This window comes from Salvelinus fontinalis, unplaced genomic scaffold (genome assembly GCF_029448725.1).
Source record: "Salvelinus fontinalis isolate EN_2023a unplaced genomic scaffold, ASM2944872v1 scaffold_1010, whole genome shotgun sequence".
Lineage (NCBI taxonomy): Eukaryota > Metazoa > Chordata > Actinopteri > Salmoniformes > Salmonidae > Salvelinus > Salvelinus fontinalis.
Window position 1 is genome coordinate 40,001 of NW_026601219.1, and position 27,596 is coordinate 67,596.

A 27,596-nucleotide genomic window follows, 5' to 3' on the forward strand; every position below is an offset into this window, starting at 1 on the left:
CACACACAACTCCCCCACACACACACACACACACATACACAAACACCACGGCGGCTGCACTCATGCCATTCAATACATTTAATGTCGGACAAAGGCCACTTCATTGGTCGTGGGCTTAACTATAAACCCGAGTTAGGAGTGTTAACAGATCGGGATGATGTGTAAATAAATGGCTTGGCCACAGTCTGTCTGGCCAACCTCGGGTCTGAAGCCTTCTGAAGTGCATATCTATTCACATAGACATGAAGGATTCTCTCTGAAGTATGAACACCATGCTTACCATTCATACTAGTCTAGAGAATAGAATAGAATCCATTTTGGTAATCCCCAAATTACAATAACTAGAGAGGATTTTTCCGGAGCCAAGGGATTGAGAAGCCAACAGACAATAGGAGGATTAAGGTGAGAAGATTACCTTTTGGGTAAATCGCTCTTTCTGAATATGTCACGGCATTCATCACCATGGAGTGGGTTTTGGGGGGTTCACTGTTCTGTGAATGGGAGGTGGGGCTGTAAAGGGGTGGTGGGGGGGTTGAAATTTGATGTCGCTGCCGGAAAACAGCTGAGGGGATTAACTCCATGGGAAAGAAAATGGACGGCGGGGGAAAAAAACATAAATTGACCTTTTGTGCAGCAGCCATTAAATCCTTGGCTATGCAGGCAGACTGACAGAGTGAGGGCTCCTATCCTTTCCACCCCTGGCTAATCTCCCCAGCACCAGCAGCCACACACATTCATACACACACTCACTTTATGAATGGGATCTGATATCTATGTCTGTCTTTGAATGGGAATCATCAGAGATACTCACAGCTTATAGATAGGACTAAGCTCTGTCCGACAGCTATTTAAACCAATGAATGGAGTCCTCTCGCCAATTGACCAATGAGAAGGTTCCTTTGATGCGCTTTAACGGATAAAGTGTATCATATCTAAATTATACTATCAAGAGCCCCCTCTCCTATCGACCAATAAAAAGGGATGATTTACATAGTTTCAGCCAATAAAGGTTGTTTGACCTACTGTGTCATATCATCAATGGTTCCCTCTTGTTCATTTCAAACAGTTATACCTCTGCAAACACAATTTAATCAGAAGTGTCTTATATGATTTCTCCCTTGGAAAATAGCTCTTTGCTTTAATGTGATTGAGCTGTAGGATAAATATAGAAGATATTAAATCATTGTGTTGTACCATTGAGCCATCTAGAGTCATGTTGCTCAGTCCTGATAGGATGATGCTCCCCCAGGGTACGGAAGATGGCAAAGTCCCTTCCCATGAAGTCTGCCGACGTGCCAGAGTACAGCTCCCCATCTGCCAATCAGAAACCAGGGTCAGCAACAAGCAGCCAATGAGATTAGAGATGTTAAGTGTCAGGAAGTCCACTGGCAGACTCCAACCAATCACAAGTGGGATTAGAGTCGGACTCACCTAACATGATGGACGCAGAGAGCATCTTGGGGTCGTAAGGGCTTTTCCCGCGGCCGTTCTCGAAGTGGGACGACTCCAGTCGAAAGATGTTGTCCTGAAGGGAAAGATCAGTGTTCAAGAATAGCCCGTAGGAAGCCCATCTAGAACATTCCAAAACAACACGCAAATGACACAGAAGTTGCGCACTATATAGGGAATAGTGCCATATTAGTGCACTACATAAGGAAAATGGTTTGCAAGAAGTTCACTAAATGGAGAATAGTGTGTCAAATTAGTGCACTTGATGGGAAACAGTGTGTCATTAGAGACCTGAAACCACGTACTGTGGAGTAGAGCTGTACCTTATTGAACTTGTAGATGTATATTAATGACTGACAGACCCCGTCAATCTATGTAAAATAGCACCATGGTATACACACACACACACACGCACACACACAGGACCCATTATATTAATGCAGGACAAGATAGTGGTTTCCCCCCCTTTCCACAGTTGAACAGTTACACCGTGTGGGAACATTGATTAAGCTGCATCTGCTTATCAAGATGATTGATTAAACTGTTGGGTGGGAGAACGATTTCCGCTTGTTGATGTGGGCCTGTGTAATGAGCTTTTTTCCCCACTTTGCACAAATGAAATCATTGGTTAGAAACACTGAATGAGTGGGAAATAGTCACAACAGAAAATAATGATCTAGTCCCTTGTCTTGGTGCAATTTAGATTCTATTGGAGGTACAGCGGGGATGGTGTGTGTGTGTGTGTGTGTGTGTGTGTGTGTGTGTGTGTGTGTGTGTGTGTGTGTGTGTGTGTGTGTGTGTGTGTGTGTGTGTGTGTGTGTGTGTGTGTGTGTGTGTGTGTGTGTGTGTGTGTGTGTGTGTGTGCTGTTGCCCCTTACCTCTGCCCGTTTGCCCATCTCCAGGTAGGCACAGATGGGGTGGAAGGCCCCTGTACCACAGATATACAGGTGGGTGGAGTTGTAGGGCTGGAGCACTCGGATGAAGTTGGAACACTCTTTCTGGCAGGAGACGAGAGACAAACACCTCATCAACATCTCATCAACTTGGGCTCCCGAGTGGCACAGCGGTCTAAGGCACTGCATCTCAGTGCTAGAGGTGTCACTACTGACCCAGGTTTGATTCCAGTCTGTATCACAACCGGCCGTGATTGGGAGTCTCAAAGGGACTCTAACGGTAGGCCGTCATTGTAAATAAGAATTTGTTCTTAACTGACTTGCCTAGTTAAATAAAGGTAAAAAATTAAAATAAATAAACATCTGATCAGTCTCAAACTCTCAAACAAACAAAACTCACATGTTAAAGCTGGAATCGTTAATGATGAAACAGCCATGTCTGTTTGGGATATTACAACAACAAAGAAGTTAGTGGAAACAGAAGAGCACAGTATGTACTGCTATTTGTTTTTCCATGCTGCATGGCGCTCCTCCGCTCGGCAACAAAAGCAATAACAACGGTGGTGTGGCCAGTGGCGCTGTTTCCCCATACTGCGGAGTCCATCTTTAAGTGGCCACTTAGCAACTAGCATTTATTGTATCTGTGTAATTATATACAGCTACAACTAAGCAAATTAAGCAACGATTCAGTTAATATGCTAGTAACTACTTCGAACCAATGTTTGTCCAGTTTTGCTGATTGCAGTTCAATCGTTATTTTAAGTGCAATCGTTATTTTAAATCTGTAGTTATCTTGATCAGCTGAGCTACCACATTCTGCCTACCAAAGTAGCTCTAGAATAGAGAGGTAACTACAGGACATAGTGAGGAAAATATGTGTGTGTGCTTCAGCTGTCTTAATAACATGCTGTAGGTGCAACCTAAAACATCTTCAGATTTGATCAGTCCAGGCAGGAATAAGACTTGGTAGTTGTCTTAACATGCTGTAGGTGCAACTTGGTAGGTGACACTACTGGAAAGCTCCTGCAGTCTGAAGTAGGACTTTCCAGTTCCCGTTGCTGTGGTAAATTGCTTGTGAAATGAAGTTCAGTTTTGCTGAAGGAAATGCCACCTGTGAGCTAAATCAGGCCACGACTGTGTCCTAAATGCACCCCGTTCCCACTACAGTACACTCTGTTTGACCAGGGCCCAGAGGTAGACCCAGAGGTCATATGGTGCTATTTGGGATGCGTTCCATATTCACATCAGATCTCTAATGACCCGTCCATCCGTGTGTGTGAGTGTGTGTCCCCGTTCGTGTGTGTTTCCATGTGTGTCCCCGTCCGTGTGTGTGAGTGTGTGTCCGTCCGTTCGTCCATCAGTGTGTGTGTTTTCCCGTCAGATCTGTAGTGATCCATCTGGTTGAATTTACTGAAGGTATTTGGACTCCCAGCCTCAGCACATGTGGATAGTCCCAGTGCTGGGAGACTGTTTATTCTAACCCTAATGAATGGGATTAGCTCATGTTCTAGCCCTCTGGTAAGCCTACTACAGGGTTCAGTGGGGTACACACATGCTAAAAAGATGAAGGCACGATTCATTTATGAGGAATACACACCTTGAGTTGACTGACACACACACACACAGACACACACAGACACAAAGCCCATTCCAGGTTAATACACACACACACACACGTATCTCTTTCCCGGGTCATTAAGAAAATAAATATCCTAAACCAAAGGTTTATGTTCCGTCTGCACAGAGCCACCTCTAGTCTCAGGGATGCTAACTGCTCAGGCTTCCCTGTCCCTCACAGCAATGAGACATTTCATATAGTTCCTTGCTTCACTAATAAGTAAGCCAGGACCGTGAAAGTGTCAAAAAGTTTTTTTAAAAGGCTGATAGTTCAAAAAATAAGAGAATATGGAAAATAAACCATTCATGGAGTATATCACTCACAGAAGATATAGTATGTATACCTTGGCCTATCTTACATTAACTTAGTGTGTAACCTGTTTCCACCATAAGGTCTTCCTCTGTCAACATGAAATACCAGATTTTGAATAACTAGCCTTTTTGTGTGATGGCTGCTAAATGTCATTGATATCTAACTGGACAGGTTTGAAGGATATCAACCTTGAGTTAAACTTTGGCAGTCAACCCAGGATATTATCGCTAACCCATAGTCACACCAACAGGTCACCCCAGGAGAGGATATTATCACTAACCCATAGTCACAACAACAGGTCACCCCAGCAGAGGATATTATCACTAACCCATAGTCACAACAATAGGTCACCCCAGCAGAGGATATTATCACTAACCCATAGTCACAACAACAGGTCACCCCAGCAGAGGATATTATCACTAACCCATAGTCACAACAATAGGTCACCCCAGCAGAGGATATTATCACTAACCCATAGTCACAACAACAGGTCACCCCCGGATATTATCACTAACCCAAAGTCACACCAACAGGTCACCCCAGGAGAGGATATTATCACTAACCCATAGTCACAACAACAGGTCACCCCAGCAGAGGATATTATCACTAACCCATAGTCACAACAATAGGTCACCCCAGCAGAGGATATTATCACTAACCCATAGTCACAACAACAGGTCACCCCAGCAGAGGATATTATCACTAACCCATAGTCACAACAACAGGTCACCCCCGGATATTATCACTAACCCATAGTCACAACAATAGGTCACCCCAGCAGAGGATATTATCACTAACCCATAGTCACAACAACAGTTCCAGTGTCCAACCAGTATTTCTGTGGTTAGACCAAACCAACAACCTCTAAACCCGGATATGCTCCACCTTATATGGTTCACAACCATGACCGTTACAAGGGTTTACTTGTGTCAACGTCTTCTTAATGACTTTACCTTATGGGCTTCCTAACATTCCGGCAACGTTCGGGCAACAACAGGGCAATGGAAGAAGCAATGTCTTCCTCCATCATTCTCACATTGCTATTATATACATTGTAAACTGTCTCATTAATTATCTTACTGACAGACAGAGATGTTTAGGTTTTCTCATGGTCGTTAGACTAATTTCCAGCCAGGCATTTTGTGTCTCTGTGTGTGCGAGTGTTTGTGTGTGTGTGTGTGTGTGTGTGTGTGTGTGTGTGTGTGTGTGTGTGTGTGTGTGTGTGTGTGTGTGTGTGTGTGTGTGTGTGTGTGTGTGTGTGTGTGTGTGTGTGTGTGTGTGTGTGTGTGTGTGTGTGTGTGTGTGTGTGTAATATTGAGTGCATGTTGTGTGTGCCAAGGCTCTGACAGACATTTACTCAGCCTAGTCAGACATGCTACTCTGCAATTTTCTAGGTGAAAAATGACTTCTCTACACACAAACTGTGTTGTTACCTGAATATCACTGCATCCTCTGTGGAGAGAAGGGTCATTATTGGGAATAACTGATTACTTTCCCTTGAAAGAAGGGGGAATTAGTAGGCAGCTTTGTTTAAGGTAGATGGTTGACTGTGTTTTGAGAGCACACAGTGAACCTAACATGCAACAGTCTGCAGATAAAACTATAACTTCTGGACTAAATGAGAATCATTACTCACTCTGCACTGTGTTGAACCATTCAACATGTTCTGCATCACTTGTCTTTTAGGGCTGGGAATTCCCAAGGACCTCACAATATGATATCATCACAATATTTAGGTGCTGAAATTCTATGTAGTGTGATTCTATATGTATTGTGATTCTATAGGTATTGTGATTACATATGTATTGTGATTCTATGAGTATTGTGATTACATATGTATTGTGATTCTATATGTAGTGTGATTCTATATGTATTGTGATTCTATATGTATTGTGATTACATATATATTGTGATTCTACATGTATTGTGATTACATATGTATTGTGATTCTAAAAGTAGTGTGATTCTATATGTAGTGTGATTCTATATGTATTGTGATTACATATGTATTGTGATTCTATAAGTATTGTGATTACATATGTATTGTGATTCTATATGTAGTGTGATTCTATATGTATTGTGATTCTATATGTATTGTGATTACATATATATTGTGATTCTACATGTATTGTGATTACATATGTATTGTGATTCTAAAAGTAGTGTGATTCTATATGTAGTGTGATTCTATATGTATTGTGATTACATATGTATTGTGATTCTATATGTATTGTGATTACATATGTATTGTGATTCTATATGTATTGTGATTCTATATGTAGTGTGATTCTATATGTAGTGTGATTCTATATGTATTGTGATACTAAAAGTAGTGTGATTCTATATGTATTGTGATTCTATATGTATTGTGATTCTATATGTATTGTGATTCTAAAAGTAGTGTGATTCTATATGTAGTGTGATTCTATATGTATTGTGATTCTATATGCAGTGTGATAACATATGTAGTGTGATTCTATATGTAGTGTGATAACATATGTATTGTGGTTCTAAAAGTAGTGTGATTCTATATGTATTGTGATTCTATATGTAGTGTGATAACATATGTATTGTGGTTCTAAAAGTAGTGTGATTCTATATGTAGTTTGATTCTATATGTATTGTGATTCTATATGTAGTGTGATTCTATATGTATTGTGATTCTAAAAGTTGTGTGATTACATATGTATTGTGATTCTATATGTAGTGTGATTCTAAAAGTATGGTAATTCTATATGTAGTGTGATTCTATATGTAGTGGGATAACATATGTGTTGTGATTCTATATGTAGTGTGATAACATATGTATTGTGATTCTAAAAGTAGTGTGATTCTACATGTATTGTGATTATATATGTAATGTGATAACATATGTATTGTGATTCTATATGTAGTGTGATTACATATGTATTGTGATTCTAAAAGTAGTGTGATTACATATGTATTGTGATTCTAAAAGTAGTGTGATTACATATGTATTGTGATTCTAAAAGTAGTGTGATTCTATATGTATTGCGATTCGATACTTTGATTTTATTTGATGTTCGAAACATTTTGCCTTCAGGAAGTATCTATACCCCTTGACTGAATTCAAAATTGATTAAATTGACACAATACCACATAATGAACCCCAAGTTAAAACATATTTTTAGATTTTTTGCAAATGTATTGAAAACAAAATTAAGAAATATCTAGTTTACATAAGTATTCACACCCCTGAGTCAATACTTTGTAGTAGCACCTTTAGCATTGATTACAGCTGTGAATCTATCTTGGTAAGTCTCTAAGAGCTTTCTACTCCTGAATTGTGCAACATTTGCCCATTATCTTTTTCAAAATTCTTTAAGCTCTGTCAAATTGGTTGTTGATCATTGCTAGACAACCGTTTTCAGGTCTTGCCATAGATTTTCAAGTAGATTTAAGTCAAAACTGTATCTCGGCAACTCAGGAACATTTGGCCTTGTGTGTTAGGTTATTGTTCTGCTGAAAGGTGAATTCGTCTCCCAGACAGAACCAAATTTTCTTCTAGGATTTTACCTGTGCTTAGCTGCATTCCGTTCACAAAAAGTGAATTGCTTTGCCACATTCTTTTCAGTATTACTTTAGTGCCTTGTTGCAAACAGGATGCATGTTTTGGAATATTTGTATTCTGTACAGGCTTCCTTGTTTTCACTCTGTCAATTAGCTTAGTATTGTGGAGTAACTACAATGTTATTGATCCATCCTCAGTTTTCTCCTATTAAACTCGAACTGTTTAAAAGTCACTCTTGGCCTCATGATGAAATCTCTGAGCAATTTCCTCCTCTCTGGCAACTGAGTTCAAATATCAATATAATATCGTCCAACAGTAATATCACGATATGTAACTGTATCGATCCCTCATCGCTATAATCAACTCTCTCAGAGAGGGGCTATTGGCTATGGGATTGGGCAATAATGGGCTATGGGATTGGGCAATAATCCATAACTGAATCAAATGAGTCACATTCCTGACTGAATCATACCAAACCTACTGAGTCATATTGTACTAAGCCCAGTGAATCACCAGTAAGACATTTGGGCAGAGAGTGCTGTACTGTTGCATTTGTTCCACGGCTCCAAATTGAGTGGAGAAATTCAACACTTAGGAGCTAGGAATGCTTTTGTAATGTCCTAATCAAGCATTCGTGCCCACAAAAATGGAGGTTTCATCGCCTCATTTTCTAAAGTAAACATTTTTGCAGCATGCAAATGCCTCATCAATGTGTGTGTGTTAATGCGCGCATGCATCTGTGTGTGTGTGTGTGTGTGTGTGTGTGTGTGTGTGTGTGTGTGTTATAGAGTACACGTGTGTGTATCTGGTCATGTGTACAGCAGGAATGTCTGTATGTATCTGTGTTTGGGCAGTGCTGTGTTTATAACCCAAAAACCTGCCACAGACTATGACACAAGTGGAACCTCTGTGATTTATAGACTGAACTACGTAATCCCACATAATCCTAGAGCCCCCTCCACTCCACTGCATGTACACTCAGCCATGAAATTAGAAGCAGATACGACACGAGGGTTGTGTGTAAACCCCACATGAGATAACACACACAATCTGATAAGTAACACACACACTGTTTCTCTCTCTCTCTCCGAGATAACGCACACAATCAGATGGCACACCCACACACACTCCCTTCATCTCTCTCTCAAACACACACACAGACACACACACTGAGTTCAGCTGTGCATGCAGAAACTTGGTAGATAAATAAACAGAGTGATGTGATGTACTGCGTTCTTGCCACCGTGCCAACAGGCCAACAGCGAGAGGAGCGTTGTGTACTTTCTGAACCAACAAACAAACACAGTGGGGAAGGAACGCTTCCAGGGGACCACAAGGTCATGGAAACTACTAGCTATGTTAGTTTGGATCAATGTTGCTATAATGTTGCTTCCACATCATTTCCACAACAAACATCTTCTAAATGTTTCCATCTGACGACGTTGAAACGATGTGGAAAAATATTATTATTCATGTTAGGTTATTATAGGTTATTCATTATTAATGTTAGATTATTATAGGTTATTCATGTTGCAGGTAACACACTAACAACATACCAGACAAGCTAGTTACATGGGTTGCTAATGGAAACACACTAACAGCATGTCAGACATGCTAGTTACGTAGGTTGCTAATAGTAACACACTAACAGTATGTCAGACATGCTAGTTACGTAGGTTGCTAATGGTAACACACTAACAGTATGTCAGACATGCTAGTTACGTAGGTTGCTAATGGTAACACACTAACAGTATGTCAGACATGCTAGTTACGTAGGTTGCTAATGGTAACACACTAACAGCATGTCAGACATGCTAGTTACGTAGGTTGCTAATGGTAACACACTAACAGCATGTCAGACATGTTAGTTACGTAGGTTGCTAATGGTAACACACTAACAGCATGTCAGACATGCTAGTTACGTAGGTTGCTAATGGTAACACACTAACAGCATGTCAGACATGTTAGTTACGTAGGTTGCTAATGGTAACACACTAACAGCATGTCAGACATGTTAGTTACGTAGGTTGCTAATGGTAACACACTAACAGCATGTCAGACATGTTAGTTACGTAGTTTGCTAATGGTAACACACTAACAGCATGTCAGACATGCTAGTTACGTAGTTTGCTAATGGTAACACACTAACAGCATGTCAGACATGCTAGTTACGTAGTTTGCTAATGGTAACACACTAACAGCATGTCAGACATGCTAGTTACATTCCCCTGCATAAGCTGTATGTAGATAAGTTAAAGTATAGCCTGCAGGTAACATACACCACATGTATCAATCTATTGTGTCAGGCTACATAAGAGTGATAAGTGGTTATAAGGTGACTCGCAGAACTTACCCCGAGGTCTTTCCCCGCCCACTTGCACTCGTCACGCTTTGAGGGCGTGGCTGGCCATGCGATCTATGAAGAGGAGGAGAGAGGGAGTGTTATAATACGGAACAGAGGAGAGGATGTGTCATTGAGAAAGATTATAAACAACAACATCATTGAGTTTTATCTCAATCTCTTCATTCGAAGATTCAACCATGGACACTCTTACTGACAGTTGTGGCTGCTTTGTGTGATGTATTGTTGTCTCTACCTTCTTGCCCTTTGTGCTGTTGTCTGTGCCCAATAATGTTTGTACCATGTTTTATTCTGCTACCGTGTTGTGTTGCTACCATGTTGTTGTCATGTTGTGTTGCTACCATGCTGGGTTGTCATGTGTTGCTGCTTTGCTATGCTGTTGTCTTAGGTCTCTCTTTATGTGGTGTTGTGTTGTCTCTCTTGTTGTGATGTGTGTTTTGTCCTATATTTATATTGTATGTATTTTTTGTTTTTTTTGTCATTGTAAATAAGAATTTGTTCTTAACTGACTTGCCTAGTTAAATAAAGGTTAAATAATTTTTTTATAAATACAATCATTTAAAAGTGAGGGAGTGGTATACTAAGGAACAGAGGAGAGAATGTGTCATACGAACAGAGAGAGTGAGTCATCACATAAAAACAGAGAGAGGGAGTGCACAATAATATTCTGGGGTCCATTCAGGGGGTAGTCTAACCAGGAATTTAACCCAGGTTCATGCAAATGATAGTCCAACACATTTGCCATTGCACCAAAGTGTGAGAACCTCTGGATGAGTATGCTAAGTGTTGCACGTAGCTTGCTACCTTGTTATGCTGAAGGGAAGTGAGTTTTGTAAGAGAGACAGATAGCTTTAAAGGGAGCACAGTGTAAGTCACTACCAGTTTAGACTGGCTCCTAGCTAGCAACATTAGGCCTAGTCTTATTCACTTGCTGGGTCAAAATTAATTCCCCCCCAAATCTTTAGGTGGACCCAGGTTTAAAAACATTTGGGAACCCCCTGTGTAAGCTTAGCTTTACACTCCTGAAAGTTAAATAACCAGAGCACTCCTGAGGCCCTTTGGAGGGTCATTTACGACGTTCAATTAAAGATGCTGGTCCTTATGGTTTTACCATCTGTCACATTCGTGTGTGTGTGTCCCGCCAGTGTCCCCTGAATTATAAAAACAGATCGTGTGTGTATCTCACCAGTGTCCCCTGAATTATAAAAACAGATTGTGTGTGTCCCGCCAGTGTCCCCTGAATTATAAAAACAGATTGTGTGTGTATCTCACCAGTGTCCCCTGAATTATAAAAACAGATTGTGTGTGTCCCGCCAGTGTCCCCTGAATTATAAAAACAGATTGTGTGTGTCCCGCCAGTGTCCCCTGAATTATAAAAACAGATTGTGTGTGTCCCGCCAGTGTCCCCTGAATTATAAAAACAGATCGTGTGTGTCCCGCCAGTGTCCCCTGAATTATAAAAACAGATTGTATGTGTCCCGCCAGTGTCCCCTGAATTATAAAAACAGATTGTGTGTGTCTCGCCAGTGTCCCCTGAATTATAAAAACAGATCGTGTGCTGGGGCCGGACTCGTAATAAGAGCTGGAATAATCATCCACACGCATGAAGGTTGAGGAGTACAACAAGTCATAGAAGTGTAGGTACCAGAATGCAGGTAGGTGCTAGAACATGTGTAAACACCCACACATGGTATGCTCATGGCACTAGAAAAACACCACACATAGCAGGTTAGCAAACACACACACCATGCGGGCACACACACACACACACACACACACACACACACACACACACACACACACACACACACACACACAAACACACCATATGCGGGGACACACACACGCATCCTTCTAGCGTATCTCTCGTCAGGATCAGCTGAGCTGTTCTGTCAGAGCAAGGGGACCTGCAGTGCACATCTGGGTAATTGTATTAGATTTGCTAAATCACCACTTTTCCACTTATCTTTCTCTGCATTATCAAAGATCTGAATAGGGAAAACACATCCGCGCCAAGGGCCCAAAATAATTATGTAATTCTCTTATATTTAAATAGCCTCTGCAATGCAATGCATACAGTGTGTGTGTGTGTGTGTGTGTGTGTGTGTGTGTGTGTGTGTGTGTGTGTGTGTGTGTGTGTGTGTGTGTGTGTGTGTGTGTGTGTGTGTGTGTGTGTGTGTGTGTGTGTGTGTGTGTGTGTGTGTGTGTGTGTGTGTGTGTGTGTATTTCAGCGTCTAAGCGCCTTTGTAGTTTCTCCAGTGCCTCAGTGCTTCTTGTTCACATCAATCTCCACGTCTGTGATAGCTGTCAGAATCAGATAAAAAAGACTCTTAACTCTCCTATAACCTGTTCCAGGTGGACTGATGGAATTATAAACAGGCCTGTCTGGAAAAAGAGACAGAGAGATGGAGAGAAAGGGATGGAGGGAGGAAATCACAGTAATGGACTCCAGAGAGATGGAGAGAGGAGCAGGAGTGGGTCTCGAATAACAAAGGGCTGCTGCTCAATCAAAGATGGTTTTTCATTTGAACACACTATGTTCACTAGCCAATCAGCATCATACTCTGTGCTCACTAGTCAATGAGCATGACCTCTGCACTCCGAGATCCAAACTTCCAATTAGAATAGGTTTGGATATAACGTGAACCTAAATCCTGATCATGCCGTATAGCAGATCTAGTCAAATGGAATCCGGTCTACCAACTTGTTTAATTACATTTATTCAATTATATTCCTGTCCCCCAACCATCTGCACAGAGGAACATCATCCCAATGAAAAACATGTTTATACATAGCTCTGCCATATACAGCTGAGTGCATTCTAATTACTCAATCATCCTCACTTCCTTTTGCTAATTATTCATACAGATCACCATAGGAAAGTTCAGACAGCTTTCAGCTTTCAGTATTTATGGGAAATGCGGTCCAAGTCTTCTTCTCTCAGAGTTTGATTTGGCAGTGAGGTCCCTTCCATAGCTCCATAGATTTGCTATTATGTGTTTTCATTGGCAGTTACTAAATGGACGGCTTGCCTATACACTGGACCTCCTGTCTGAATCAATATCCACTCTTTAAAAGTGGGTTTATTTTATTTCATGTACATGTGCCTTTTACTGGAAAAATTGAGAATAAGCGGCCCATTGTATGTCTACATTGATGCAAGACCCATAGAGCAAATGTTGGTTTTGTGTGGTCCGTGTGGTCATTGTGTTTTCTTCATAATGTTGAACTTGTGTGCGGTCAAAGAGTAGGACTCTTACCTGTTTGTGCTCTCTGTTGAGATTGACCAAGTCGAAGGAGAAGACGTGGTCCTCGGCACCCACCAACAGTCTTCCTCTCTCCTCGTCCAATAGGAAGGTGTCGTAGCCGGAGCTGTTGGTGAGGCCGTTGAAAGTGATGAGGTTACTGGATTCTACCATCTCTGAAACACACACAGAGGACAGAGCATGGTGAGTCTAAAGCAGATAGACAGACGGATGGATGGAAGAGGAAGAAAGGTGGACAGATGGATGAATGGATGGGTGTGTAGACAGACAGACAAGGGTTTAACAGTTCCAGTCATTTTCCCCAAATTCCCTGCTTTTCTAGAAATCATGGTTGTAGGATTCCTGGATTTCCAGCTTATTCTCTCTTAATTCCAGACACCTCCCAACCAGGATTTCTGGGAAATACAGAGCGTTTTGGGAAAGGTACAGGAATTAAACAACCCTAGAATAGACAGACAAAAATATCTAAAGAGCTTCAATTTAGATGCGCTGCATGTCGATAGTCAATGTTACGATTATAACCAACAGCAAATGAATTGTGGCACAACAGAGTATTGTATGACTGTGTTCCTGGTAAAGGGACACAGACAGATGAAGAATTTAAGTTCTGGGAGTTCAGATTTCTCAAGCTAGACACTTCTAAAAAGGTTCACCAAAACTGCCCTTTGGGATGTCACACAGTTCTGGTCAGGCATGACGTCAGCCCTCTAAGGTGGACACTGCGTGACCCAATCTCAGCATGGCGCAAAAGCTGCCCAAGCATGTGATTGGCTGAATCTTTTATAGGCACTCGGGGCAGGGCTGTGTGTGGTCAGTTAAGAAGTGTAGTACAGTGTGTGCAGAGGCACCTGCATAAACAGCAGGTGGAGGCAGAACAGTAAGTTCCTATAAACCTGTCAGGTCAACTAAACATCCCCCAACCTGAGACAAAACCTCTGACAGTAGTAACAGCATGTTGAGACTGCTGAGATAAAGCCGAGCCAGCCTTCATTACACCAACTAAAATAACCAACTCAGAAGACAACAGTGTTGCTGTGTTTTTGCCTCTGGTTCCTCAATACGAATCAGAATTGCTACTCAACCAAACAACCTGGTCAAAAAACGTTCCTAGAAAATCTGAAAGAATGATTAAGATAAGTGAGCATGATGATAACATAATTGATGCGTCTCTTACAGTTTTTCGGGGGTCGGATTCTGCCCTACTTCGTATCTGCTTCCATTCAGGCTACACTCCTTGTATCAGACACACCTGGACATACTGTAGACATATGGCCTGTACAGAAATTACAGGTACATTAAAAACCCATGTCTCAGCACCATGCATCACGCTAGCTCTTCCATCACCGTCCCCACTGGCAGTCTGGACTGCCATCTCCTCTGAGCCCTGATTGACGGGCGGCTAGAATATCGCCCTAAATGGCACACTATTAACCCTACATAGTGCACTACTTTTGACCAGGGCTCTATGGGTCCTAGTCATAAGTAGTGTACTATGTCGGGAATAGGATGCCACTTGGAACCTTAACCCCAGAGAAGCCATCTGCGCCCACTCTCCCTGGGTATTGTGGGTAAGATCGTGGACATCTGTGTGTATAGAGAGAAGAAGGAGGAGAGGGGGTGGGGGGGTGTCAGTGATCCTCTCGTCTGTGTCAACATCGCTCTGTATCAAGTGTTCCATGGTATTCCCAATGGGATGAGGAGGGGAAGAGAGCGGGATGAGGGGCGACTGTGGATCACCCAATAAAGCAGCTCACAGCTCATCTAGGTCGGCTAGGGCTGCTTCAAGGCTGAATGGGAGGCTTTCAAGATGTGTGTAGTAGTTGGTGTTACAGTACTGATATTGTGCTGTCTGTATCGCCTTTATGGCAACCTGTCTGTCTGTCTGTCTGTCTATGTGTGTGTGTGTGTGTGTGTGTGTGTGTGTGTGTGTGTGTGTGTGTGTGTGTGTGTGTGTGTGTGTGTGTGTGTGTGTGTGTGTTGTTCATAGGTACGTCATTATACAGTACTTGTGTGCAATTCTGTGTGCACGCTGCTGCCTATGTATGCATGTCCATCAGTCATCTAACAGCTTCTCCAACAGTTAGAGCAGATGTAACCAGAGAAGAAATATCAAGTAGACAAAGAGAGACTGGCTGACTGATCCAGAGTCTGGAGGCATCGTCAGTGGCTGGCCCATCATCACCGGGCCAACAGCCTATCAGATAACCCTTTACTCCTAATCAACCAATCAGCTATGACAGCCCCCGGACAGGAAACAAGTTATAGTGAGCACAAGGAAAAGTGCTTTACAGTGAAGGTAATGGTTGAAGAGGTGGACTTCTATTACATACAGTAAGTAAAGGGGAAAATGGAGAGAGTTGGTCAGAGAGGAAGGGAAGAGATGGAAGAAAATAAGTCACATATTGAACTGTGATGGTTTTTAAATGGAGTTGATAACTGATAACCTGAATAGAACTTCTGCTACAAAAACAAAAGGTGAGGAAGAGAGGGTGAAAGAGGAGAATGGAAGAGGGAGACTTATGAGAGACCACAGGAGGTTGGTGGCACCTTCATTGGGGAGGACAGGCTTCTGGTAATGACTGGAGCAGAATTAGTGGAATGATATCAAATACATCAAACACATGGTTCCCAGGTGTTTGATGCCATTCCATCTGCTCCGTTCCGGCCATTATTATGAGCCGTTCTCCCCTCAACAGCCTCCACTGTGAGAGACAGAGAACAGATAAAGAGAGCGAGACGGATATACCAAGACAATGGACAGAGACAAAAAATAGGAAGAGCAGACGAGATCTGCTCATCTCAAAACAGAACAGAAAGGTATGCAGCTATGCTCTCTTCCATTTTGGCCCTGGATCTGACACTTCCTGCCCCTTTAAAAGCCCTCTAAAAGTGAGCGACTGTTGAACCCTGGAGCCAGGAATTTGCACGCTCTCTCCATAATGGCAGCCGTGGAGATCCATCGCGAAAGGTTTCCCCCAGATGGGCCGGAGATTAAACACATGCCACATATTTCAACACGTCGTGTTCTCAGAGTAAGACAAGTTGGGATGGTAGGCTGAGCAAGGCATTGTCGTAGCTGAGGATCGCCACGGCTGCGAGGCCGATGGAACTGGGGCGAGACACCTAAGAACCCAAGAGGTAAAGACGGACACGCTCGTTCAGAGACATGTTCACACACAGCACACACAGAGCACAACGGCCTTGTGCAAGGGAGCAGATGTACAGTCACACACACACAGAGATATAAACACACACACAAGCATGCACGCACACACACACTCCTCTTCCCAGACTAAGTTGTAATCCAATCAGTGTTTCTGCAATGGCAGCATTAACCAGTGGAACACTGAGCCCACTCAGCAGTTTCTACCACACACACACACACTCTGCCCAACACCGCCACACTCCCACCTCTTTCAAACACACACACACACACACACACACACACACACACACACACACACACACACACACACACACACACACACACACACACACTGCCCCACACCACCACACTCCCACCTCTCTCACACACACACACACACACACACACACACACACACACACACACACACACACACACACACACACACACACACACACACACACACACACACACACACACACACACACACACACACACACACACACACACACTGCTGCCCATCTCACACACTCACTTATACAAACCTCCTTCTCTTCAAACACATCCTCTGTTTCCCTGCTCTCCCTCACACACAGAAGACAGGTAGGTGGGGCTGAATCTGGACCACAGACCTGTCTGTCTGTCTGTCTGTCTGTCTGTCTGTCTGTCTGTCTATACCTGTGCCTGCTCAGGCACACACCTCTCCATGTGTTCAAGCACTCTTTCTCCGCGTGGACATGTGTTCGCATTAAGTACGTCCTCGAAACCGATAAACACTCCTGATTCATTCAAATAAATGATTCGCTCCCTATCGTACGCCATTATGGGAAATAACCTGGCTCTTGTTTTATTTTAAAAGCCTCTGGGGGAAAAAACTATCCAAATTGAAATCTCAAGTGTGATTGTCAGGAGGAGTGCCCTTCATCTTTCCATTCTCTAAACAGAGAGGCCTTTCAGTCGCCTACACCCTCTACACTCAGCACAATGGCAGAATAACCAAACATGAAAAGCGGCGAGACATTCAATTATGTTTATATATGTTTATCTGAATGACTCGAGCATAAAAGTAAGGCCCAACAGGAAAAAAGCACTTCACAATAAACTTATGCAACACTAGGCTATAGGAATAATAGCAGCATTTATTGGGGAGTGTTGGTAGTGGGAGAGAGGTATTCTGGGGAACAGAAGTAGAGACTACCTGTGTTTGAAATCGCCTCATTTCCTCTTTCACCATTTCATTTCCTGTTTCTCTGCCAGATCTGTCGTTGGCACTAGTTACCACAGCCACAAAGTCAGAAGGCCCGCCTACTTGACCAATCAGATGAGGGAGTGTGATGACCTGTATACAGGCGGTTCATGGGAAATGATCGATCAGATGAAGAATTGTGATGATGCGTATGCCGACCGGCTTGCAGGGGCAGACAAGATACATGCTTTTACCTTGTGATCCATCAATGATTTGGTTTCTATTAGCTACAATAATAAAACCAAACGTTCTAAATGCAAAGTGGTAATCAGATGTCCTATTCAAACTATCATTATGTTTGCACTTACTCACAGTTACTTGTCTTAACCCCAAATAGGTTTACTCCAATATCTGCATTGTTTTTAAAATGGCATGTAGACAAACAAATTGACACATCTTGATTTTCAATTTTCAATTTCAAGTAATCCGCAAGTAAAAAGTGCAGTTTCACAGAAAGGTTCACAGAAGTTTTTTAATTTTTAAATTGGCTGATTTAAGATGGAAAACTTCAGCCCTGTTACATTTACTAATTCAAAGTTGCAAAATGTAGAAATCACTCCATTTCCTTGTTGCAAAATGTCTAATAGTGTGCCTAATTTCAGTTTGTAACTAAACAAGCAAGTATAGTGTGGAGAATCTAAACCGCTGTGAAATATATTTTCAATAACCATTTTTTTTCACTGTTTGAAGCTGGTGTACAAAACCAAAAGTATAAGATGCAAAAATGAAACTTAAGAACGGGAAGCATAGAAATAGGGACTTGCTTTTAAGAGAATGACAGATCTACAACTCACATTTCTATGTGAACTTGGTCAGGTTGCCCCAAAACGTACATACTGCAACTTTAACTTAACATAGCCTTGCCGTCCACCTTTTCGTCATTTCCTACCAGTTTCCGTCTCTGTACAAAGACATGGTGTTCAGGCTATGGAAGATGGCAAGACATGTTATAATAATAATTGATTGGACTTACAGTACATGGCACTTTTCTAGACACCCAAAGCTCTTTATAATGTAAGGGGAAACTCTCCACCCTAACCCCACTTACATAGTATACTTCTATTTCTTTTATTGGCCCATCCCCCCCTCTCTTCGAAGGACAAAGTAACTTTGTTTTACATTTTAGTTTTTTTATCAGATATTTTGTTACATATATTGTACATTATTCATACAATTTACATACATGGTGCTTTTATAGACAGTATTAAATGATAGGAATACGGTTTGATATACACATTACACATCAAATGGTATGACAGACTCTTGCAATGAGTACCATGGGATCTTTAGCGACCACAGAGTCAGGACACCCGTTTCAGGTCCCATCTTCCATTTTATTGAGGAACATGACATTGTTAGTTATACTTCAAAATGATTCAAATGAAATGAATGTTGTAAAAGTGTATAGAGTAAATTACAGTGATCTGTCTTTGGACTTCTTGTTCATTTCAGAAGCATATTTCTCTTGGGCGTTTGTTTGTCTGTCTATCCGCTGGTGGCATCCATACGTCTTTGTGCCAACAACCTGAAATGGAAAACCATTGAATGGGAGACTTTTACTCTCCCAAATGAGTAGTTTTCTTTCCTGCCAAAGGCTGAGCATCTGTTGAAGGTCAATAACATGATGTATTACTATTAGAATGAAAGGCAGCTCTATCAAACACAATAACTCTGTGCTTGGAATGGAATCCCTTATGTTAGCTAGCTAGCTTATTTTAGATGAGTAGCAACAGTTAGCTACTAGTTTCTCAATGTTATAGAATTTTAGTGACGTTGCCAATTCCTGTTCCCGAATGTATTTAGTTCCTCACACTTGAACTCGATATGCCATTTTGAGAATGAGGTGTTTCCCGCGAAACTTAATGCACTCCCACACTCCCTCATCTGATTAGTCAGGTAGGCGGGCCTTTTGAGACGGCATACGTGTCATCATACTCACTCATCTGATTAGTTGAGTAAGTGGGCTTTCTGACATTGTGGCTGTGGTAACTAGTGACGTCCTAGATCTGTTGGCATAGCTTCCTGTTTCCTGGATGGGGTTGACAGGAGGAGTGTATGTCGATGTGTGTGTGTGGTCTTGTTATACTATCCTCGTGGGGACCTGAAATCCCCAGAAGTCCCCACAAGGATAGTAAAAGAAGGAAAATTCTCCCTTGTGGAGAACCATTTTCCCCATGAGGAAAATGGCTATTTTAAGCTTAGGGGTTAGGTTTAGGGTTACAATTAGTAGGGTTTGGGTTACAATTAGGGTTAGGGGTTAGGTTTAGGCATTAGGGTTAGGTTTAGGGGTTAAGTTTAAGGTTAGGGGTTAGGGAAAATAGGATTTTGAATGTACATCAATTTTAGGTCCCCACGAGGACATAAAAACTAGTGTGTGTGTGTGGGGGGGGGGGGGTAAAAACCAGTGTGTGTGTGTGTGGGGGTGGGGGGGGGAGATTGGTGTGTGTGTGTGTGTGTGGGTGTGTGGGTGTGTGGGTGGGAGATTTGTGTGTGTGTGTGTGTGTGTGTGTGTGTGTGTGTGTGTGTGTGTGTGTGTGTGTGTGTGTGTGTGTGTGTGTGTGTGTGTGTGTGTGTGTGTGTGTGTGTGTGTGTGTGTGTGTGTTGCGTGCGGAGAGTGTGTGGAGAGAGAGGAAGAGATTGAAGATAAATCTGAACAGATCTTGCAGATGATTTGGGAGCTACCTGTTTATCTTTCAAAGAACAATAACAGACTTTGGAAAAGGAAAACGCCCTTCTCCCACCCAACACCAACAGTCTGGTTTGGCATCCATCTCTCTGTCTCTCTCTTTCCCTCACTCCATTCTGGGTGTGTGGTGCGGTGTGGTTTTTCTGCGCCCTCGAGCCAACCTCCGCTGCAGAGCAAGCACAGGTGGTGGACGCATTTCAATGGAAAGGTGGGGGAGGCTTTGAGCAACACATTTTTTTAATGTTATCTTAATTAAGCCCTGGGATAGCCAAAAGCCTTGATGCTTGGCCTCTCCTCTCCTTCCTCCTTTTTCTGCACTTCTTCTCCCCTTTCGCAGCTGCTGGTGTGTGTGGCAGGTTGCCGCAGTAACGGTTACTATAACAGAAACGTCCAAAACCGATGGATTAATCCGAAACGACGATTGACAGGCATTGAAAACGGCTGCGAGTGTGAACAGAAACTTGAAATACAGGTGTCTCGCCCTTAGTGACACTGACACACCATTTAAACACAGGAACTATTCATGTCTAAACCTAGGGACTCTTTTGAGGGTTTAGACACTTCAAAGTGTTCCATTGGACAGAACATGTGGATGAATGTTTCATTCAGTTGGTTCTCCATTTCATGGACCTGGTTGGATTCTGAGGTCACTCTACTGTACTTATGCCTGTTTTTGACACACTTTTTCTTTAACACTGAACCAAACATTATAGCCTTGATTTCTCCACAGTGGTAGCTATTCCTGAGAGAGTAACCATCCTTTATGATTTCTCCACAGTGGTAGCTATTCCTGAGAGAGTAACCATCCTTTATGATTTCTCCACAGTGGTAGCTATTCCTTAGAGAGTAACCATCCATTATGATTTCTCCACAGTGGTAGCTATTCCTGAGAGAGTAACCATCCTTTATGATTTCTCCACAGTGGTAGCTATTCCTTAGAGCACAGGTGTCAAACTCATTCCACGGAGGGCCGAGTGTCTGCGGGTTTTCGTTCCTCCCTTGTACTTGATTGATGAATTAACATCACTAATTAGTTAGGAACTCCCCACACCTGGTTGTCTAGGGCTTTATTGAAAGGAAAAACCAAAAACCTGCAGACACAAGGCCCTCCGTGGAATGAGTTTGACACCCCTGCCTTAGAGAGTAACCATCCTTTATGATTTCTCCACAGTGGTAGCTATTCCTGAGAGAGTAACCATCCTTTATGATTTCTCCACAGTGGTAGCTATTCCTTAGAGAGTAACCATCCTTTATGATTTCTCCACAGTGGTAGCTATTCCTGAGAGAGTAACCATCCTTTATGATTTCTCCACAGTGGTAGCTATTCCTTAGAGAGTAACCATCCTTTATGATTTCTCCACAGTGGTAGCTATTCCTGAGAGAGTAACCATCCTTTATGATTTCTCCACAGTGGTAGCTATTCCTTAGATCACAGGTGTCAAACTCATTCCACGGGGGGCCGAGTGTCTGCGGGTTTTCGCTCCTCCCTTGTACTTGATTGATGAATTAACATCACTAATTAGTTAGGAACTCCCCACACCTGGTTGTCTAGGGCTTTATTGAAAGGAAAAACCAAAAACTTGCAGACACTAGGCCCTCCGTGGAATGAGTTTGACACCCCTGCCTTAGATAGTTAGCATCCTTTATGATTTCTCCACAGTGGTAGCTATTCCTGAGAGAGTAACCATCCTTTATGATTTCTCCACAGTGGTAGCTATTCCTGAGAGAGTAACCATCCTTTATGATTTCTCCACAGTGGTAGCTATTCCTTAGAGAGTTACCATCCTTTGTGATTTCTCCACAGTGGTAGCTATTCATGAGAGAGTAACCATCCTTTACGATTTCTCCACAGTGGTAGCTATTCATGAGAGAGTAACCATCCTTTATGATTTCTCCACAGTGGTAGCTATTCCTTAGAGAGTAACCATCCTTTATGATTTCTCCACAGTGGTAGCTATTCCTTAGAGAGTTACCATCCTTTACGATTTCTCCACAGTGGTAGCTATTCATGAGAGAGTAACCATCCTTTATGATTTCTCCACAGTGGTAGCTATTCATGAGAGAGTAACCATCCTTTATGATTTCTCCACAGTGGTAGCTATTCCTTAGAGAGTTAGCATCCTTTATGATTTCTCCACAGTGGTAGCTATTCCTTAGAGAGTAACCATCCTTTATGATTTCTCCACAGTGGTAGCTATTCATGAGAGAGTAACCATCCTTTATGATTTCTCCACAGTGGTAGCTATTCCTGAGAGAGTAACCATCCTTTATGATTTCTCCACAGTGGTAGCTATTCCTTAGAGAGTAACCATCCTTGTGAATGTTCACTCCATGTTTGTTGCAACCTCTCCTACAGTAGCTACAAACAGTAAGTTCATCGGTATCTACAGTTGAAGTCAGAAGTTTACATACACTTAGGTTGGAGTCATTAAAACTAGTTTTTCAACCGCTCCAGAAATTTCTTGTTAACAAACTATAGTTTTGGCAAGTTGGTAAAGATAAGGACTTTGTGCATGACACAAGTAATTTTTCAAACAATTGTTTACAGGCAGATTTCACTTATAATTCACCGTATCACAATTCTAGTGGGTCAGAAGTTTACATACACTAAGTTGACTGTGCCTTTAAACAGTTTGGAAAATTCCAGAAAATTATGTCATGGCTTTAGAAGCTTCTGATAGGCTAATTGACATCATTTGAGTCAATTGGAGGTTTACCTGTAGATGTATTTCAAGGCCTACCTTCAAACTCAGTGCCTCTTTGCTTGACATCATGGGAAAAACAAAACAAACCAGCCAAGACCTCAGAAAACAAATTGTAGACGCCTGAATGTACCACGTTCATCTGTACAAACAATAGTACACAAGTGTAAACACCATGGGACCCCGCAGCCGTCATACCGCTCAGGAAGGAGACGCGTTCTGTCTCTTAGGGATGAACGTACTTTGGTGTGAAAAGTGCAAATCAATCCCAGAACAACAGAAAGGACCTTGTGAAGATGCTGGAGGAAACAGGTACAAAAGTGTCTACATCCACAGTAAAGCCAGTCCTATATTGACGTAACCTGAAAGGCCGCTCAGCAAGGAAGAAGCCACTGCTCCAAAACCGCCATAAAAAAAGCCAGACTACGGTTTGCAACTGCACATGGGAACAAAGATCCTACTTTTTGGAGAAATGTCCTCTGGTCTGATGAAACAAAAATAGAACTGTTTGGCCATAATGACCATCTTTATGTTTGGAGGAAAAAGGGGGAGGCTTGCAAGCCGAAGAACACCATCCCAACCATGAAGCACGGGAGTGGCAGCATCATGTTGTGGGGGTGCTTTGCTGCTGGAGGGACTGGTGCACTTCAAAAAATAGAAGGCGTCATGAGGTAGGAAAATGATGTGGATATATTGAAGCAACATCTCAAGACACCAGTCAGGAAGTTAAAGCTTGGTCACAAATGGGTCATCCAAATGGACAATGACCCCAAGCACACTTCAAAAGTTGTGGCAAAATGGACAACAAAGTCAAGGTATTGGAGTGGCCATGACAAAGCCCTCACCTCATCCTACAGAAAATTTTATCGTCAGAACTGAAAAAGCGTGTGCGAGCAAGGAGGCCTACAAACCTGACTCAGTTACATCAGCTCTGTCAGGAGGAATGGGCCAAACATAACCAAACTTAGGGCGGGAAGCTTGTGGAAGGCTACCCAAAACGTTTGACCCAAGTTAAACAATTTAAAGGCAATCCTACTAAATATTATTTGAGTGTATGTAAACTTCTGACCCACTGGGAATGTGATGATAGAAATAAAAGCTGAAATAAATCATTCTCTCTACTATTATTCTGACATTTCACATTCTTAAAATAAAGTGGTGATCCTAACTGGCCTAAGACAGGGAATTTTTACTAGGATGAAGTGTCAGGAATTGTGAAAAACTGAGTTTAAATGTATTTGGCTAAGGTGTATGTAAGCTTCCGACTTGATCTGTATCTACAAGTCGTGCTTTACTTTCTAACAGGATGTGCGTAGGTCAACTCAACCCCCCATAGGTTATGAATCAGCCACCCTAACAAGGCATCCCCAACCACAAACTCTTCCTATGACTGGGATAAGAATGGATAGAATTTCAGCTTATAGTGATACTCATCTTTCTTGGGCAAAATAATATATTTCTGAGTAACCGCATGACATTCCTGATTTTCTTTGAGCTGCAAGAGAAAGAGGGAGAAAAGAGAGGGAGAAAAAGAGAGTGAGAGAGGAGAGAGAGAGAGAGAAAGAGGGAGGGATAGAAAGAGAGAGAGAGAAATAGAGAGAGAAATAGAGAGAAATATAGAGAGAGAAATGGAGAGAGAGAAACAGAGAGGGGGAGAGGGACCGTATGTGGAACCATTTAATTATTTGGATTCTCCGCCTGACACTAGGAGTAGACCACAGAGAGTAGTTTAACCAGCCCATGACAACAGAAACGGTTCAACCCTATAAACCCCCCGTGACTGCAGAAACGGTTCAACCCTAAACCCCCCGTGACTGCAGAAACGGTTCAACCCTAAACCCCCCGTGACTGCAGAATGCCCACTCATGCAGGACTAAATGATCCTGTTACCCCAGGCGGGTCATTGTTGTCCCTGTTCTCAATTATGATGAAATCATGCACACGCACGCACACACACACACACGCACACGCACACGCACACACACACACACACACACACAAACACACACACACACACACACACACACACACACACACACACACACACACACACACACACACACACACACACAGGCACTAAGCTTTGCTGAAAGGGAAAGATTGGTGGATCATTAGACCCACTGATGGATTGGGTTTTGAAAGGCGGTGGTTGGTGAGGTCGTGTCTGTTGCCCTCCACTGTTAGTATGGTATGTCTTTAGTCAAGCATAATGTTCAACATTACTAAGGCTTACCAAAGAGTTTGAGATTACACCAAGAGACTCACGCTCACACAATTAACATATACACAAAAGGTGACACAAACACATAGACAGACTGACAGAGACAGAGGGGCAGACTGACAGAGACAGAGAGACAGACTGACAGAGACAGAGGGACAGACTGACAGAGAGACATACTGACAGAGAGACAGACTGACAGAGAGACAGACTGACAGATAGACAAACTGACATACTGACAGAGAGACAGACTGACAGAGACAGACTGACAGACTGACAGGCAGACAGACTGACAGAGAGACAAACTGACAGACTGACAGAATGCCAGAGAGACAGACTGACAGAGACACAGACTGACAGACTGACAGAGAGACAGACTGACAGAGAGACAGACTGACAGAGAGACAAACTGACAGACTGACAGAATGCCAGACTGACAGAATGCCAGAGAGACAGACTGACAGAGACACAGACTGACAGTGACAGACTGACAGAGACAGAGGGACAGACTGACAGAGAGACAGTCGGATACACACACACACATGCACACACACAGACAGACAAACAGAGACTTTTACACATGCACCACACATGCACACCATAGAGACGTTAGCCTGGGTGAAACATGACCCTGGAGTGGTGCTCCTTGTGGCTGACTGACGAGTCTTAGCAGCTGGGTCTGATCCACACACACTGCTGCAACACACACTGTCCACTCAGTAACCAAACCCTCTATACATAAAACACAGGAGTCATCCCTGTCACACACTGGACCCAATGTCCTCACCGTAACCATAGTCAAAATTACAAGTATACATCCATTCTATAAGGATAAACTTCCGCCATACCTTACTTAATTGTTAACTTATAGACGTACGAGATACCAGAGCCGGTCTCAGGGATGGCTAACTCTTTCGATCTCCACTGAGTTGGGTATATCTGCCTTACATGTGGAATGATCTCCAATGCACTTTCATATTGGAGGAATAGGTGCCTCTGTTTAGGACATTTCAGACGGCTGTTAGGGGACCTTTTTACTGAAGAATGTGTGTCTTTTATGACTGTGTTTTGCTTTTCATGTATTGTTGTGTAAAATAATGAGTATTTTAATTTGTGTATTTTATTTTGATGTGTATTGCTGTGTATAATAATATGCATTTTAATGTGTATATTGTATTCTGATGTGTATGGTTGTGTATAATAATGTGTATTTGAATGTGTATATTGTATTTTGATGTGATTTGTTGTGTATAATAATGTGTATTTTATTGTGTTTATTGTATTTTGATGTGATTTGTTGTGTATAATAATGTGTATTTTATTGTGTTTATTGTATTTTGATGTGATTTGTTGTGTATAATAATGTATATTTTATTGTGTTTATTGTATTTTGATGTGATTTGTTGTGTATAATAATGTGTATTTTAATGTGTTTATTGTATTTTGATGTGATTTGTTGTGTATAATAATGTGTATTTTAATGTGTATATTGTATTTTGATGTGATTTGTTGTGCTAGACTGGTACGTCTTCAAAAGAGACCTTGGTCTCAGCATTGACTTCCTGTAAAAAGAAAGGTTACATAAAAACTCTCCAAACTCAGACATCTTCTGTGTAGTTGACAAGGAAAGTTTTACATGGAATTTGCTTTGGGGATTGCATGCTTTGCCTAGGCTAAATAAACATTTTGGGAGATGCACTGAACTTGACCGAAACTCATCAACACCAAACCACAGCTTGTGAATGTCAACGTAACTCTAAAGAGCACACATTTCTCAACACGAATATGAAACGTCCCATTCCAAATAAGGAACAGAAATAAAGTGGAAAAGTGCCTAAAACACAAGCCACACATTGTGTCTGTGACATACAAGCATGTTAACCCTTGCAAGGCTGGCGGCACAGACGTGTGCAGACCAGCAGGCTGGAGTGTTTATGGACATATTCAATCTCTCCCAGTCAGTTTCCCCCACTTGCTTTAACCCACTTGCTTTAACCCACTTGCTTTAACCCACTTGCTTTAACCCACTTGCTTTAACCCTAACGTTGACAACAAACCCTGCGGTCAAATACCCGTAAAATCCGTCAGTTTAAGCTAGAGATACACTTCCACATCCGCGGTGAAAGCTGACAGAGTGTTTGTCAGACCATGAGACATCCCCAAAATC

The 27,596-nt window shown here is 42.2% G+C and overlaps 1 protein-coding gene across 1 annotated transcript in view; it reads right to left on the reverse strand.

The window, feature by feature from the left end:
* LOC129848142 (semaphorin-3ab-like) overlaps positions 1-13,767 on the reverse strand; it is a 31,605-nt gene extending 17,838 nt beyond the window's left edge. The window contains exons 1-5 of the mRNA XM_055915614.1: positions 13,427-13,767; positions 10,158-10,220; positions 2,328-2,447; positions 1,432-1,525; positions 1,195-1,314 (exon numbers count right to left, since the gene is read on the reverse strand). Of these exons, the coding sequence (XP_055771589.1) occupies positions 1,195-1,314; positions 1,432-1,525; positions 2,328-2,447; positions 10,158-10,220; positions 13,427-13,585 (556 nt within the window). The 5' untranslated portion in view covers positions 13,586-13,767. The remainder of the gene's footprint in view (positions 1-1,194; positions 1,315-1,431; positions 1,526-2,327; positions 2,448-10,157; positions 10,221-13,426) is intronic.
* Positions 13,768-27,596: the final 13,829 nt, after the last annotated feature.